The sequence below is a fragment of the Canis lupus genome, chromosome 4, assembly GCF_048164855.1.
Source record: "Canis lupus baileyi chromosome 4, mCanLup2.hap1, whole genome shotgun sequence".
Classification (NCBI taxonomy): domain Eukaryota; kingdom Metazoa; phylum Chordata; class Mammalia; order Carnivora; family Canidae; genus Canis; species Canis lupus.
In genome coordinates this window covers 23,836,864-23,854,805 of record NC_132841.1, presented here as the reverse complement: position 1 = coordinate 23,854,805, position 17,942 = coordinate 23,836,864, and the positions used below count along the sequence as shown (strand labels likewise).

The 17,942-nt window shown below is 34.2% G+C and overlaps 1 protein-coding gene across 14 annotated transcripts in view; it reads left to right on the top strand.

The window, feature by feature from the left end:
• Positions 1-17,942, top strand: part of MICU1 (mitochondrial calcium uptake 1) — a 248,023-nt gene that overhangs the window by 103,574 nt on the left and 126,507 nt on the right. For 8 of the 14 annotated variants that reach the window (XR_012029516.1, XM_072823512.1, XM_072823522.1 and 5 more), the window contains 2 exons: positions 7,864-7,907; positions 8,525-8,698. Coding sequence is in view for 13 of the 14 variants with exons in the window: in XM_072823512.1 (XP_072679613.1) it covers positions 7,864-7,907; positions 8,525-8,698 (218 nt within the window). In the remaining variant the exon portion in view is untranslated. The remainder of the gene's footprint in view (positions 1-7,863; positions 7,908-8,524; positions 8,699-17,942) is intronic. The other 6 variants (XM_072823516.1, XM_072823518.1, XM_072823523.1 and 3 more) reach the window with 1 other exon arrangement.

Genomic DNA, 17,942 nt, shown 5'->3' with positions numbered 1-17,942 from the left:
CCTTCTTCCAGTCTATGGCCTGTCTTTTTATTTTGTTTATGGTAATTTTTAGTATACAGAAATTGGCAATATTTTAAATTGTAGCCAGCATTTCCTTGATGGTTTGTACTATCTCTTTTTAACTACTTTATTGAGATGTAATTAACATAGAATATATAGCATATATTTAAAGTGTTTGATGACTTTCGCATACTGGTCACATGTATGTATTAGTGAAACCATCCATCATCAGCACAATCAATATAATGAACATATTCATCACCCCCAAAAGTTTCTTCATACCCATTTGTAATTCTGCCTTCCCATTTTTTCCTACTCCTGGGTCCCAGGCAACCAGTGATATGCTAAGTATTTTATGTATCCTACTATCTATCTACTTTCCCTGTCAGTTATTGAGAGAAGGATATTGATTGACTTTAATTGTGGGTTTGTCTATCATCCTTTCAGTTCTATCAATTTTTACTTTAAATATTTTGAAACTCCTATTAGGTGCATACATGTTTAAAATGTATTATTCTGTCTTCTTTGTGAATTGACCCTCTTATCATTGTGTAATTGACCTCTATGCTAATATTTTTTTGCTGTGAAGTCTACCTAGCCTCATATTTATGTGGCCGCTCTTTATTTATTTATTTATTTATTTTTAATTTTTATTTATTTATGATAGTCACAGAGAGAGAGAGGCACAGAGACACAGGCAGAGGGAGAAGCAGGCTCCATGCACCGGGAGCCCGACGTGGGACTCGATCCCAGGTCTCCAGGATCGCGCGCTGGGCCAAAGGCAGGCGCCAAACCGCTGCGCCACCCAGGGATCCCGCCGCTCTTTATTTTGATTCATTTTTCATGATACATCTTTTTCCATCCTATCACCTTATTTATTCATTCATTCATTTCGGGTGGGGAGGGTCAGAGGGAAAGGGAGATTGATTGATTGATTGATTGGTTTCGGGTGAGGAGGCCCAGAAGGAGAGACAGCGAATCTTTAGCAGGCCCCACACCTAGTATGAACCCAACACAGGGGTCACTCTCATAACCCTGAGATCAAGACCTAAGCTGAATCAAGAGTTGGACATTTAAACGATTGAGCCACTCAGGCACCCCTCCATTCTGTTACTTTTAATCTACTTAAACATACCAGTAACTTTAAAATGGTTTTTTGGGGGATCCCTTGGTGGCTCAGCAGTTTGGTGCCTGCTTTAGGCCCAGGGCATGATCCTGGAGTCCCGGGATCGAGTCCCACATAGGGCTCCCTGCATGGAGCCTGCTTCTCCTCTGTTGAGAGTCTGTGTCTCTGCCTCTCTCTCTGTGTGTCTCTCTCATGGATAAATAAATAAAATCTTTAATTAATTAATTAATTAATTAATTGGGATCCCTGGGTGGCGCAGCGGTTTGGCGCCTGCCTTTGGCCCAGGGTGCGATCCTGGAGACCCGGGATCGAATCCCACGTCGGGCTCCCGGTGCATGGAGCCTGCTTCTCCCTCTGCCTGTGTCTCTGCCTCTCTCTCTCTCTCTGTGTGTGACTATCATAAATAAATAAATAAATAAATAAATAAATAAATAAATAAATAAATAAATAAAAAGAGGAAAAAAAATTAATTAATTAATTAAAAATGAAATGGTTTTTTTGTGGATAACATGTAGTTGGATCTAACTTTTCATCCAATATGATAGTTTCACCTCTTAATTAATGTGTTTAGAGGATTTGTATTTAATTTTTTTATATGTTTGGATTTAAGTCTGCCATTTTGTTATTTTTTTTTCTTTTTTCTTTTACCCCTTGCCTTATTTTCAGATTATTCAGATTTTTTAATATTTTTGACTTTTTGGTTTTTGACTATATTTCTCTGTATATCTTAAATTTAGTGGTTGCTATAGAAATTATAATATACATAATTTTTTCACAGTTTCCTAAGAATTTATATTTTACTGCTTCAAGTGAAATATAGATATCTTGCTGCTATATAGGTCACTCCCCAATTTATGGTGTAATGTCATATATATTACAACTACATACATTGAAAACTCCACCTGACATTGTTTTCATTTTAACTTTCATTTCAAGTGTCATACATAAAGAACTTAGAGGAAAAAATAGTCTGTTATACATCTCAATATTAACCATTTCTGTTCTTTATTTCTTAAATTCCAAATTTCCCTTTGGTATCATTTCTTTCCCCCCTTGAGGTATAGAGTGTGCTTTAGAGCAGGTCTGCTGGTGGTGGATTCTCAGTTTACTTTCATCTGAGAACATTTTTATTTTGTCCTCATTTTTTTTTAAAGATTTTATTTATTTACTAATGAGAAACTCAGAGAGAGAGAGGCTGAGACACAGACAGAGGGAGAAGCAGACTCCACGTAGGGAGCCCGATGTGGGATTTGATCCCAGGAGTCCGGGATCACGCCCTGGGCTGAAGGTGGCGCCAAACCGCTGAGCCACCCAGGCTGCCCTGTCCTCATTCTTAAAGAATATTTTCACTAAAGAATTCTGGGTTGAAATTCTTTGAGCACTTTAAACTAGCTGCTTCAGATATTTTTCTTTCTTTCTTTGTCTTTGATTTTCAGCAGTTTGACTTTTTTTTTTTTTAATATACCTTGTTTTGGGTTTACTAGGCATCTTTAATCTTTATGTTGAAGAGACAACACAAAAAGAGAAGAGATGGTGTCTAAGGAGGAAATTCTTTTTTTTTTTAAGGAGGAATTTCTAAAAATGACACATATTTGGGGGACAGGCAGATTAGCTATCAAAGGAATTTAAGGAGCTAATAAGACTGAGTGAAGACGATTGGAAGAAAGCAGAAATGTAGATGTGTGATCTTAGGCAAATCATTTAATATCTCTAAATCTTAGTATTCTCATTTGTAAAATTGAGATATAGCAACTAATTTGTTAAGGTCATGAAAATTAAATAATGCATGGAAAGCCTGTAGTACAACACCTATAAAAATGCTCAAAAACAATAACTTATTACAATGATCACTAAGACAGAAGATAAAACCAAGTGACTACAGTACATATGTCACATCTCATGAATTAACTTTTTTTTTAAAGATTTTATTTATTTATTCATGAAAGACACAGAGAGAGAGAAATAGGCAGAGACACAGGCAGAGGGAGAAGCAGGCTCCATGCAGGGAGCCCGACGTGGGACTCCATCCTGGGTCTCCAGGATCACACCCTGGGCCAAAGGTGGCACTAAACCACTGAGCCACCTGGGCTGCTCATGAATTAGAACTCTACTTCTTTTTCTGTCATATATTAGCTTGTATTACGGAAAAAATCATTTTAATAAATTGTAGGATAATCTCATTTATTAAAAAAAATGAATCACTAAATTTTTGAGAGATAGCTGAGACTTAACTATAATTATTTAGAGTTTCCATTTACCTAAGCTCTGATTTATTGAACTTAAAATGATCTATTTGATTCAGTTTCACTTTTGTCTTTTGACAAAAGGAGTTAGTGTCTTCTTTAAAACAAGTCTTTTGGGACTCCTGGGTGGTTCAGCGGTGGAGCACCTGCCTTCAGCCCAGGGCGTGATCCTGGGGTCCCCGGATTGATTCCCACATCGGGCTCCCTGCATGGAGCCTGCTTCTCCCTCTGCCTGTGTCTCTGCCCCTCTCTCTCTTTCTCTCTGTGTGTGTCTCTCATGAATAAATAAATATTATAAATAAATAAATAGATAGATAAATAAATAAATAAATAAATAAATAAATAAATAAATAAATAAAACAAGTCTTTTACCATCAACAGATGAGTGGAAAAAGATGTGGTATGTGTATATATGTGTACACACACACACACACACACACACACACTGGAATACTACTTAGACATCAAAAAGACGATATCTTGCCATTTGCAATGACATAGTTGGAACTAGAGAATATTATGCTAAGTGAAATATGTCAATCAGAGAAAGACAATCATCATATGATCTCACTTATATGTGGAATTTAAGAAACAAAACAGAGGATCATAGAGGAAGAGAGGAAAAAATTAAAAAAATAAAATTTTACAAGATGAAATCAAAGAGGAGAAACAAATCATGAGACTCTTAATCATAGAAGACAAACTCAGGGTCGCTGGAGGGAGGGGGATGAGGAGATGAGGTAAGTGGCTGATGGACTTTAAGGAGGACACTTCATGTAATGAGCACTGGATGTTATATATGAACTACTGAACTCTACCTCTGAAACTAATAATACATTGTATGTTAATTGAATTTAAATTTAAAAATTAAAACAAGTCGGGATCCCTGGGTGGCTCAGCAGTTTAGCGCCTGCCTTTGGCCCAGGGCGGGATCCTGGAGACCCGGGATCGAGTCCCACGTCGGGCTCCCGGTGCATGGAGCCTGCTTCTCCCTCTCCCTCTGCCTATGTCTCTGCCTCTCTCTCTCTCTCTGTGTGACTATCATAAATAAATAAAAATTAAAAAAAAATTAAAACAAGTCCTTTAAATGTTCATTCTGAGGCTTATACTGAGTATTCTTACAGTATTTCGGCATGTTCATACTGTTTTTGGTGTGGACTCAAGAAGAGGCAACTGTGTACAATTAAAAGCTTTTTAGATAAAATCGGAAAGCATTTAATCTTTCTGAGCTTCAACTTTCTCATTAATAATGGTAAGATAGTGTTTACATCACACTGGGAGTGTGACTTTAATGACTTTGAAATTTCTTTGAATAAAAGTTTAAGAGTCATAGGAAGCACCTTAGGGAAAACAGCATAGTGTCCTGTGTTTCTAAGGTGAGACCCAAAGAGCAAAGGTTGGAGAAATGGAAGGGAATGATGTTATATAGAGGAGTTACTCAAGTATCATTTTCATACTACACATGCTGTGTTTTCCCCTTTATTCTCCATACTCTCACTCCTCCTTGTAATTGGACCTGATAAAATCTCTAGAAGACTTGTATAAGAATAGCTTGAGTTATTTCATCCATCCACGTTTTCCATACTCCACCCCAGTCATGTTAAGAACTGATCTAATTCAACCATCTGCTTCATTTGACAGGTAAAAAAAACCCTAAATATAACAAGATGAAATAACCATTTTTTCCACCCTAAAAGTATTAATCTCTTGGCCTACTTCATGTCATATTTGCTTATAATGATAGGAATTCTTAGTATGTGCCAAGCTGTCCTTAAATGCTCCTCCTTTTTTTTTTTTTTTTACAAACGTACATGGTAAAATATTTAATAAACTATAACAAGGAGCATTCAGTGAAAACACAAACCTTTTGTATCTTCTCCCCACTCCCATTCCATGTCACATAAGTAATCACTTTAAATTTTGAGTTAACTTTTTAGTTCTTTTAGGGTATTACTCTAATTATTTGAAGTGTGGCTAGTTTGAATTGAGTTGTGCTATAATTGTAAAATACATGCCAGATTTTGAAAACTTAGTATAAAAAAAGGTAAAATATCTCATGATTTTTATAATGATTGCTTGTTGAAATGATAGCTACTTTGCTGTTTTGTTAAAATATATTAAATTAATTTTACTGGTTTCTTTTGATTATTTTAAAGGTAAGTGTTAGAAAATTTTAAATATATAATTTGTAACTCACGTTTATTGCTCATATTATACTTTTGTTGGACAGTGTTCCTCTAATTATTAGTAAGCATGTATTTCCTTTAGTTAATGTACCAAGTTTACTCATGAGATACCTGATTCTAGTGTGATTCTCATTCTTTTATAAAGGACTAAGAAGGGGTAGCCCAGGTGGCTCAGTGGTTTAGCGCCGCCCTCAGCCCAGGGCGTGATCCTGGAAACCCAGGATCGAGTCCCACGTCAGGCTCCCTGCATGGAGCCTGCTTCTCCCTCTGTGTGCTTCTCCTCTGTGCTTCTCCCTCCCTTCTTCTCCCTGTGTCTCTGCCCCCCTTGCTTCTCTCTCTCTGTGTATTCTAATAAATAAATAAATAAAATATTTACCAAAGAAAAAAGGACTAAAAAGGTTTTTTCTGGAAAGTCTTAGGATTTTCCTATTTTTTGGTATTCTGTAATTTCATAAGCATATACTGAATTGTACATATTTTTTGTTCATTTTGCTTAGAACACTTGGTAAGCCCTACTTTGTGTCACTCTTCAGCACTGAGAAATTTTCTGCTAATACTTTTTGGATTATTTTCTCCCTATTTTTTTTTTTCTTTTAAAAAAAATTTCCTTCTGGGACACCTGGGTGGCTCAGGTGGTTGGTTGAGCATCTGCCTTCAGCTCAGGTCATGATCCTGAGCTCTGTGGGATCAAGCCCTTCCTCAGGCTCTTTGCTTAGCGGGGAGCCTGCTTCTCCCTCTCCCTCTTGCCTGCTGCTCCCTCTGCTTGTGCTCTCTCTCTTTTTGTCAAATAAAGAAATAAAAATCTTAAAAAATTTTTTTCCTTCCTATTTCTGAATGAGAAAAGGTCTTGTATGATATTAGACCTCTAGTATTACATCTCTATTTTTCTATAATTCTCTTTTAATATTTTCTATTTTTCATTCTGTTGTCTTTTTGGCAGTGGTCCTGGGAAGAAACCTTATCCTAACCTTTCAACGGGTATTTAAAAATGAGATGAGATAGGGGTGTCTGGCTGGCCCAATCAGAGGAGTATATAACTCTTGATCTAGGGTTGTGAGTTCAAGCCCTATGTTGTGTGTAGAGATTACTTAAATAAATAAAATTCTAAAAAAATACAAGGAGATAAGCAAACATAGTCTTAGTTGTCTACAACCCTTTCTTGTTCTCTGCTCCTGTATCATGTATTCTGCCTTTATAACTGTGCTGTCTTTTTTTAATATCTGTGAGGTTTCAAATTAGATTTTTTTAAAAAATTTCCTTCTGTTTCCTTTTTGTTTTGTAGTCAGTGGTGTATTTTGTTGGGAACAGGGTTCTAGAAGTGAAGCACAGTTCAGATAATGAAAATGTATAACCAAATGTATAGAAGCAGAAATGTAAAGAGTTTCCTCTGGGAGCAGTGATAATCTGATCATTTTAATACTGCGGATGTAATGAGATAGGGCTTGAACTAGCATGAATATGGGTGAGAACCAAAAAGAAAAGAACTGAGGAATTATGCAAGAAAAGTAAGTGTAATTGTTAACTGATTTCTCCACTCTAAAAACTCCCACAGTGCCTCCTTATTGAACTTATATGCTCCCTTGTAGTGTTAATTATTATATGCATATGTCTTTCTAACTAAATTGTGACTCTGCAAGGCAGGAATTATATCTTACTCATTAACTTTTTTATAAGTACTTATTGAGCAAGCACTATGCCAGAGGCTGGGATAAAGCAGCAGGCAAAGACAAATAATCTTTGTCTTTAAGGATGCTTAATTACTTAAATCTTTCACAGTGCTTAGAATTAGATGCTAGGTATGCCCAGAGAAATATTTGTTACTTAACCCAACTTTAAAAGGTAATATTAAGATGATCTATTTGTATCTGTTTAGGTGTGTTGCAAAATTTATTTGATATTAAACTATTCTCTCTTTAACTTGATACCAAAAAAAATTATGCATTCAAATTAAACTAATATCCTTCACCTTATTTAAAGTAATATAGCACATTGATAGAATGAAAACAGGCCATTCTTGAAAGAGTCCAGGGTTTTAGTTTGGCTCTACTGTTGAACAGGTTTGCATAAGAATCTTTATCTCCTTTATCTTCTAAGAGCCTCACTTTCTCATATGTAAAACAAAGGTTAGATCTTTTAGCACTGACACTTTGAGTCCAAAATTGGAAACATTTTTCATTTCCATTGCCTTTGAATAATCTTGTGGCTAAACCATCTAAATACGTAACTGAATGGAAATGACAGAGAGCTGTCATTTCGTGTTTTATTTGAATTATAATCATTGACTATACTGTTTTTTTCTCTTTTACAGATTTGGGTCTAGATCAATATACAATAAAACGCTTTGATGGAAAGGTAAGCAAGCCATGAAACTTAATGTACATATCCTATTGTTTACTAAGAAGATTTTAAAGTTCCTCTAGAATTATTTGTGAGAAATTTCTGAATGCCTGTTTATCTTATCAAAAGAGGATGTTTCTTAGGTTGGAAGGCCTGTAAATGCCTTTAGATACTTCAACAGAAAAAATCAAGCAGAAGGTTTTTCTACATTTTTCCATATAAGGTAAACACTCATGGGTAGCCTGCTGTACATAATAAAGGCTCAGTGTATGTTGACATTTGCATTTTAATTCAATTGCCATCATAAAGCTTAACAAGCCCCCCAATATTACATTTGCATTTCTTATAAAAACACTAATTATTATTTGACCTTGTTCAAACTTTGATATTATATAGCAGTAATCCTAACTAGAAAATTGTAGAGATCTTTATTGGTGCTTTATAATAATTATGAAGGCCACTCCAAATCTGTATATACATTTGCATTATACTTACTTTCAATTCTTTTTTTTTTTACTTTCAATTCTTTATGCACAAATAAATCACATAATAAATTGTTCTTAAGTATAGAAAATGAAACTTTAGATTTTATTATCTCAAGGCAGTCCATTAAACATGTTTTTCCCTTTCAGGCTGACTTCTACCAAAAGAAAAAGAAAATATTACACAGGGTCAGAAAGAAAAGTAAAAGGTCAATTTTAAAGAGGAGGAAGAAAGCACATCAGAAAGAAGAGAGAGCCAGGGATGGCTCTCCAAAGCTTAAGGAGAAGGAAATCAGAAGGAAAATCATGCAGTGGCTGGAAAAGGCAGGATCACAAAGAGGGTCTAAATGGGTGGAGTCAGGGTTAGCAGAAACTGCTCTTGCAGGAGTACCTCAATCCTGCATCATTACATAACTCTATGTACTCGTAAGGTGAAGATAGAGATGCTAATAAGATCTTTTGTACAAGTGGAAAGAGTGAGTGGCCACCTTAAGAGTTGAGAACTCTCAGTCAAGGCTTCTGGCCTAACAATTACCTTTCCCATTCAGATGGCCCATTGCTAACATCTGTATCTTCTTTTAAAGTCACATATTCTAAAAGAAAAATGATCAAAAAGAGCATTGAACTAGAATGTTAGGAGACAGGTCAGAGCTGGCTCTGCTTTGGGATAGCCACATCTCTTTGATCCTTGGTATCTGCTTCATGTATAATCAAGTACCATAACCATGTGAAGAGTTACCACAGGCTCTCATGTCAAGGTCTGATTTCAGAATCTGGCAAGTCAGGCCCCTGTTTTATCTGTCTTTGTGTCACTCAGAGTCCAGCATTTGTCTGGCATACAGGAGGAGACCAATAAACATTTGATGACATGAAAAAATCAACTAATCAATCCTGTATTCCTTGGAGATATGACTCAGTAAATCAGTAATATGTTATAGCAATATCAGCCAACAAATCAGTTTTTGGTCCCTGAAGGAATTCAGAGTAGCATGAGAATTCTGTTCTCTATTATACACGTGTATGTATATAAACCTGACAACACATAAAGAAGTTGAATATGTGTAAGTTGAATAGCAAATTTACACGTTATAGGGGAATTTCCATTCGCTGGGGTCTCCCAAATATAAAATCTCTAGTGGTCCACTCATGTTTCATATAAGCTCTTTAATTTTTTCATTTCAACCTATAACTGTTCACTGGATGTTAAAAATAATGCAGCTTTGGGCATGACCCTTGAGTTCCACCTTTGTTTCAATTGTATTCAATTTATGAGCTCTCTATATTCTATCATTAATGAGTGTCATTTGCTTTTTTCTTATTTCCACTTATTTTTATAACATAACAAAAGTAAACTGCAATAAAACATTGAAGTATTTGAGCATGCACCTTCCTGTAGAGACCAAAACACCAGTACTTCTTTGTTTGGAAGGCAGACTTTGTGACAGATTGTAGTGCAAATGTTTGGGCTCTGAAGTATAAAATTCTGAAATGGAAATAGGAAAGGCAGGATTTAGGGATCCCAATGTATAGTGTTTGAAAGTATAACTATATGAGTCATACTGCAATTCAGGCATATGAAAGTAGACTTTATGGTACCAGGGGAACAAGTTCTGAAAGAGAATAGAAAAATGGCAGACATGCATAGGAGGTATGGAACTGAGCCAGCCAGCTTGTCCCCTAGCAAAGAGTGCACAGATTTTCCTTTCATCCACGTTATGATATGCATATTTAGTCCTTTTGCCGGTACTTCATTTAAATATTGTATTAATTTCCATCAAATATATCCTGAAGTCTAGATTTGGAATGAAGGTTATGCTTCTTAAATAGGATTTTTATCTGAGTTCACCTCTAGTTTATGTCTTTATGAATAGTCTTTTATTTCATATGAAGTTTAAGAAAGTAGTGTCTGTGCTATTTTAAACCTTGTATAATGAGGAGTACAACATTCAGGGTTTAATCAGTTTAGAAGTTTTTCCAGGGATTTTTGCTGTGTATAAAGTCCTTCACTTGATATTTGTGATAAGGATCAACGCTTATTCAACTGTTGATCCTATAATTTTCCTTTAGATCTTCATGTCTCTTGTTCTCCCAGATTATTTTCATTCTTAAGTAGCAGTTTCCAGAGTATATAAATCCAAAGACAATTTTCCTCTTGAAAAAAACAGATTTGTGTAGTAACTATAGTAAATTTTATGCAAGATGGCCAGAAATTTAGTCCAAAGCTAATAACCTAGAGGAATTTCCTTTTAAGCTTGCTTTGATTTTTAAATGGGTCATTTTTTCTCACTTGTTTTAACTTGAAAGATAAACTAGTTATAATCTACTTAGATGCATCATTTGACCAGTAGGAAACACTGCCTCATTTTATTGTCTTCTAATTGAACTATACTTTAACCTTTTTGTCATTGAAAGCAAGAACATATGTAGAAATAGTATCATTTTAGGGTGTTTTCTCATTTGTGTTTGAATTTCATGCAATCTCTAGATGCAAAATAGCAAAGAAGGCCCAACTGATACTGAGAAATAATTGGATAGTTAGTTCTTGTTTTGGTGCCTATCATCTTTTCTGTTTGACTAGAAAATGCCCTTAAGTAAATGTAACATTCCTAGTTCAACTAATAGTGAAACTGAATTAGGTTAAACAGCTTTTGTTTTTTTTGTTTTTTTTTTTTTGGTTAAACAGCTTTTGAATTTGGGGGAGGATAATTTTCCAGAGCCCATCTCTATCTAATGTTAATGTACACTAATCCTTTACAGTAGCAATTTCCTTTGTAGAAAAGTCATGAAATACATTATTATGGGCACTTACATCATTTATGCATTTCAAAAGTATCTACTGATAATACAAAATACATTCTGACTTTTGTTTTAGCATAGTATATCATAGATTTTTTAAAATGCACCCTCCTCCTGCAATGTCCGTGGATTCTCCTTATGACTTATTAATGCAGTTACTTCATGAAGTTTAGATTATTTCTTTAATGAAAACCTCTATTTTTTTCTGGGTTTAATCTTTTAATCACGTAATAACATAAAGTATCATTTCTAAATGGAGCATTTATGTTGCATAATCGTCAAATATTTCTTTCATTTAATGACTTAGTTGCTGTTATTTATTGGTGTGGCTTATCCCATGTGGTTATACCCTTGGTTTTCCTGTTTCTCTTAGCCCTCCTTTTTTCCCCTCAGCATATCAAAGATAGAAATTGTTTAGGATTTTCTGTTCCTGTTGTATGTAATAGACGATACTCTCTGGACCAAACATCACCATTTTTAAAAAAATTATAGTAGAAAACTGCATAGTCTAGGCAAAATTGTTTCTTAATCAAGAATACCTGTATTCCAGAGTTTTGACATAATCCTCTTCTCACTTCTAAAAACTTTATAAAGTTCATAATCTTTTTCAAGTAACAATGAATTGCCCATTGAAACTAAATTGTTCATTGTTATTATTCCACCATGTATTTCTTTTTCAGAAGATAGATTTTTAAAAATCTTTTTTCCTTATCAAATTCCCTTTACCCTCAGCCACTCCCTGGATATTTCAGAAAGCATGCCTCTGGACTGTGTTTTCGTTATTTATATTTACTGTTCCCTTAGAATCTCTCCAGTTTGGAAGAAAGAGTTAATGTGTGTTTTATTCCTATCTCTTTTATGATACCTACAAGAATATTTGTTCACATGGAACAGAGAAAATATTTTTATATCAAATTAAAATCACATTGTCAATAACAACAACAACAAAAAGACATTGTCCACATTCAGGTGAAAGAGGTAAAAGTATGGTCAAAGCCTAGAAAGAAAAGTACTGATTACAGTGATTGTAACAGAAAAAAATATCATTAGGAAAAAAAGATGGGAGCCATAGTTAAAGATCAAAGCTTTACTATAACCAAATGCTTTTAATGCTTACTAGGTAAAAAAAAGTTCTTTAAAAATTTTGATAAATGAGCTTTAAAAAGCTATTCTCCTTAAGGGGAAGTCTTGGTTCCCCAAGAGGAATGTGAGCACATTTTCCCCTATAACAAATACTCTTAGTACTTTGAGTTGTTTATTTATTTCATATCATAGATAAGATCTTAGTTCAGAATAAGGACAAGTACAGTATTACTTCTTGACATTCATAGTAAATTATGTAAGGGTTTGCCTGTCTTCTATGAGTGAAATGTATTGTAGATCAAGGAAATGTAAATTAGGAGAGAAGCGAGACTAAAATCACATGGGACAAGAGTTTGATGAATTTTCACATTTATTTGAACTATTTTAATTTTGCACATATTTATATAGCAGTTTATGATGTTATGAACTCTGCAGCTTTCACTCGGCACATTTATCATTCTTTCTTTTGGCTTCCAAAGACTTGAAACTACTCAAGTCTAATTTCTTGGTGAATGGATATATTGTTTCAGATTTTTCTGTTAATAGATACAAATATATAGACAATTGTAAATTTTTATGCCATGTTTTTATGTTTTTTTTAAAGATTTTAGGGATCCCTGGGTGGCGCAGCGGTTTGGCACCTGCTTTTGGCCCAGGGCGCGATCCTGGAGACCCGGGATCGAATCCCACGTCGGGCTCCCGGTGCATGGAGCCTGCTTCTCCCTCTGCACTTTCTCTCTCTGTGACTATCACAAATAAATAAAAATTAAAAAAAAATAAAGATTTTATTTATTCATGAGAAACACAGAGAGGAGAGAGAGAGGCAGAGACATAGGCAGAGGGAGAAGCAGGCTCCATGCAGAGAGCCTGACGTGGGACTTGATCCCAGGTCTCCAGGATCACACACCCTGGGCTGAAGGTGGCGCTAAACTGCTGACCCACCCAGGCTGCCCTGTTTCTATGTTTTTATTTGCCCTACGAGTCCCTTCTTTACAGTAGAATATATCACCTGTGTTGTCTTTCTTTTATAATAGGGAAATTTTTGCTTTGAAAAAAGTATAGCAGATTGCAAGAGAATGCACAGATTTCCCCCACTAAAAGTAGAGCATTGCTATGGAAGGTTTCATTAAGCTGAAACAACATAAAGCAAAGAAGCTATTACCATTTTCATAAAAGCAAAAATCCTCTTTGGATGTTTCTCTGTTACTAAAAACAGATACGGGCATAGGCTTTCATAGGACAGGAATGGTATAAAGCAAACTTTCAGACAACAGAGAACCTGTAATTCTTGGAAGCCCGAAGTTCTCCACAAATATTTTATATTCACATATTTTAGGGCTGAAGATTTAGTCCTTTTAAAAAACCACATTAACATATTCACTCATTGGTTGTCGGTGGTTTATTTTTTCGATTTAAAGTAAACTTTCTAAATGAAAAATACTTAGCTCTCTTTGTCTCTTGCAGGAATCATTACCAATAATAACTATATGACAAAGAAGAATATTGAAGCCTTTTGAGTGTTATATTACATACTACACTCTATTTTGTTTTTTGATTTTGGTTCCATGTGCAGTGTGGGGCTTGAACTCACAACCCCAAGATCAAGAGTTGCATAGTTTACGGACTGAGTCAAACAGGCACCCCTACACATTGTTTTAAGTACTTACATATAACTCATTTAATCCACACAGCCACACTTTTAGACAATGTACTTAAATATAACTCATTTAATCCACACAGCCACACTTTTAGATAGCTTACTACTTTATTCATCATTTTACACATAAGAAAATACATAAAAATTAACTTTATTATTTTTTTTGACATAAGATCATGTAGGTAGTAAGTGCAAGAGGCATGATTCCAAGTTTGTAATCTGACTTCACACTCTACCGTCTTAAGCACTGTGGTATCTTATTCATATATCTAAATGATTTGTCTATATGATCTATTTGTAAATAGAAATTTCTCTTGTCAAGTAGTTATTTTATTTTAATACCTTGCTGCCATTTGTGCAAAAACCCCACAAAAAACAAACAAAAAAATCCTTGATATTTCACTCTCTTTTTGCTAAGCATGTTGAAGTTCATTTTTTCTGCTTTGATAAAGTACAGCTAGAAATTCCTATTAACCTGAGAAACTACATAGTATTTTTAAAGGAAGAAAATATAAAGAATATACAAATTTTAACACTTAAATTTAGGAATCAGAATTTCAACCTCATTTTATTTGCTCTATTGTTTTCTCATATGCCACGAACATGAGCAGGCATTTTGAAAAATGCTGTGTCTTTTCTTTTTATTGAAATGATCTCTTAAAGTGCGCACTGTCGTCTATATTTGAAAAATTAGATCTTGGCTCATTGTCATCTAGATACTAGAGTAGATAATGTTTCTGTTAAAAACTAAACTTGCTCTCAAATATTGATTGGTTTTGTGTTAAATGTAGCATCATTTGAATAGGGCCTCTTATTATAGTTAGTCTTTAAACAAACAAATGTAGTTTAGATCATAATTGCATTACCAAGGAACTCAACACTCTGATTCAGCATTTCAAGAAATCCTTTGACACCTGTTGCAGTTTTATGTTTTACTTTTAGTCTATTTTTTCATCTTTGTTCTTTCCCATCCAAAGTTCTCTAAATAATTTTTAAGCCATTTTCTCAGTTTTCTCTCTTCTTACAAATTAGCAAATTTAGTTCTTTTATAACGCACCACATCCCTAAGAAAATCTGGTTTCTGTGTCTGAAATATTTTCCAAGGGATTTCCATCTTGAACATCTTAAGTATTTGACAACTATGTGTAAATAATTAGTAGATATTATAAGTATGCTGAACTTGAGTATGAAAAATATATTATGGATTGCTGTACTTCTTAGTATGTAATAGCACAGAATGAAAAGAGTGTGACTTTGGATATGACAATCCTATATTCATATATGGGCTCTGCCTCATACTTAATAGGTAACCTTGGCCAAGAGACCATTTAAGATATCAGTTACCTTCTCAATAAAATCATGACAATGTGGTAAAATATCTGGCTCTACAAATTATAGCTACTTTGCATGACTTTGAGTTGATAACTCAATTTATAAAAGGAGTTAGCTGCTATCATATATATTATCCTCTTGGTTTGTTTGAAATACTGCATAATAGCATCTCCTCTGCCTAATTGCTCTCTCCATGCCAGTTATATCAGTATAAAAATTTCCTTGGGTTCTCTATATGGAGCAATTGACTAGGATTAAATAGTCCATGAGCTGAAGAGATCTCTGATTTGTTTTCTCATATCTGAGCTGTCCTTTGTTCACAGTGATTCATCTCACCCCCGTGTTGTAAAATACTCTGGGTCTCTATCACATCAAACCCAGCCTTTGGTTTGTAAATTGCTAATAGCATATATTTCTCAGTCAAGAACTTTTATCATGCTGCTAAGCTTGTTTTGAGAAGTATGGTAAGTTTGGGTTGAATTGTATTTCACATCCAGTGAAGTTTATTTGTTGAAAAAAATACCTTTAAACCCATTTGATAAGTGAAGATATTTTGGAGTGCTGTGCCCAGCTAAATCAGCTAAGCTACACTGTTTCATCAAATGCCATCCCCTATGATTTTTATCATGAATATGAATACTAATTATTTGTGCAACATCATTTTGCAGGAGACCTATTTCTAAGTAGTCATTCTGAACTCTTTCTTAGAGTAGTTACCAACCCTTTAAACTCATCTGAGTTTGGTTGCCTGTATTTTATTATGGGTGGTAAAGCAACAAATTTGCCATGAATTTTAAAAATATTATATCTGTGAGACATCCTAGTAGGAAACCTTAATTAAAGAAATGCTTTGACCTCTCATGACAAAAATGAAATGTTTGCTTTCCCTTTTCTTTAAGAAACAGATTACAGATTATTATTCATGTGTGTATGTGTGTTTATAGTCTTATGAAGTTTTTATACAATTGTGTGTTTCATTTAGGGGAGGTTAGGAATTGAGATGTTGGAGTGTTTGTTTTATTGTACCTAGCAGATAATATATAAAACATTTCTGTGTATTCCTCACTTCCTGTTTCCGGGTGTTCAGTGATTTTGTTACAGATCTAAATTAGTCCTTATATGTTATAATACTTTGTTATATGTATGTTTGATTTTGGAGTTTTTGTTCATGTAATCAAACAATGTCCATTTTTTTTCTTTTTCTCATCTTCTGATCAGGATTTCTGGCAGGTACCGACTCAGCAGCATGTGCTTTAAAATAATTAATATTCCAAAATCCATAGTAATGCTTCAGGGACAAAAGTTCAGTGCATGCTCATGTCCTTCCCCTGTGCCTTTCAGAATGATTCAATTCCTGTCACTTTAAATTAACATATTTTATCTTTAATATGACAATTCCAACACTGCACTGGTACTTGAAAATATAATATGTAGCATGATTTAAAAAGAAGTTTTAACTTTATGTGTCACAGAAAAGATCAAGAAACCGTTACCACTCTGTTGTATAAGGGATACTCGGTTAAATTGGGTTTAACTAGTCTTAGTCGGGATGTCATGTTCCTAGTTAAACTGTAACAGGAATGGTGAGGCAACAGTAATTTCAAGTGAAAATTAATCTTTTTTCTTTTGAAATTTCTCAACATGATAAATACATAAAAAAACAGATTTTTTTACGCTCTGTTAAAAAAATTGGCATAACAGGAAACAACTGGAACATTTAGAAAGACTTCATTATTTTGCTTTTTTGAGCTAATCAACAACTTTAACTTGGAAAATCATGAACGAGAATATATAGGTTGTAATCTGGCAAAGGAGAATTTCAAGGACTAACCTAAGAAGTACTATTTAAATTGATCTTTGAAGACTTAGACTCTTTAATTATAATTTATAAATTTTTAAAATTTATTCATTTAAAAAAAGACATTATTCCTGTATTCTAATAGAAACATAAACTAAATTACCATATCTCTTATTTTAAAATAATTAATGCTATAATGAGATCACAATGTGCTCTTTATTTTTATATAGCATTTTTCCTGTGCTTCCTTTTTTAAAAAAATGGACTATATTTTTAGTAGCCTGCTTACCAAACCAATTATCCTGTTACTGGTGCAGTTGATTATCTTCTGCATTTAACTACATTTTGAAACAGACCAACAAATACTTTAATAATTATGCCAAAATAATTTATTGATAATCTCAGTATCAATGTTTCTAAGCCTGGAAAATCTGTTTTAGAACAGCCATGGCACAGCTATATGCATAATGTTAAGGAGAGTAAATCAGATAAGATATTTAACACCTGTGATTGAGGAAAGCTACTTCCACTTCTATAATTGTGGCAGGACAGTTTGTAGGAGGCATCTAAAAACTCTTTCCTTTGATAATTGTATGGTTTAAGGCTTGAAAATTTAAAATTACTTGCCTCACCTAGTTGTCCCTTTAGAGAATGAGAAGAGAAATAGAGGTGGGAATTGGTTAAGTGCTTAGAAGTCTTTGGAAACTGCAGCATTGGGTAGTCAGCCATCATGTTTGACAAAAGAGCACCAGTCTTCTTTAAACTTCCACTATCAAAGGTGATATCCTTTGCTGAGTAAGGGTTCAGAATCAAGTTTTAGTATATTATTAAGGATATCTTGTTAATAAGCTTTTTGTTGAAAATAATAAACTTTATTTTCACAGACTAGCTAGTGGGAGATT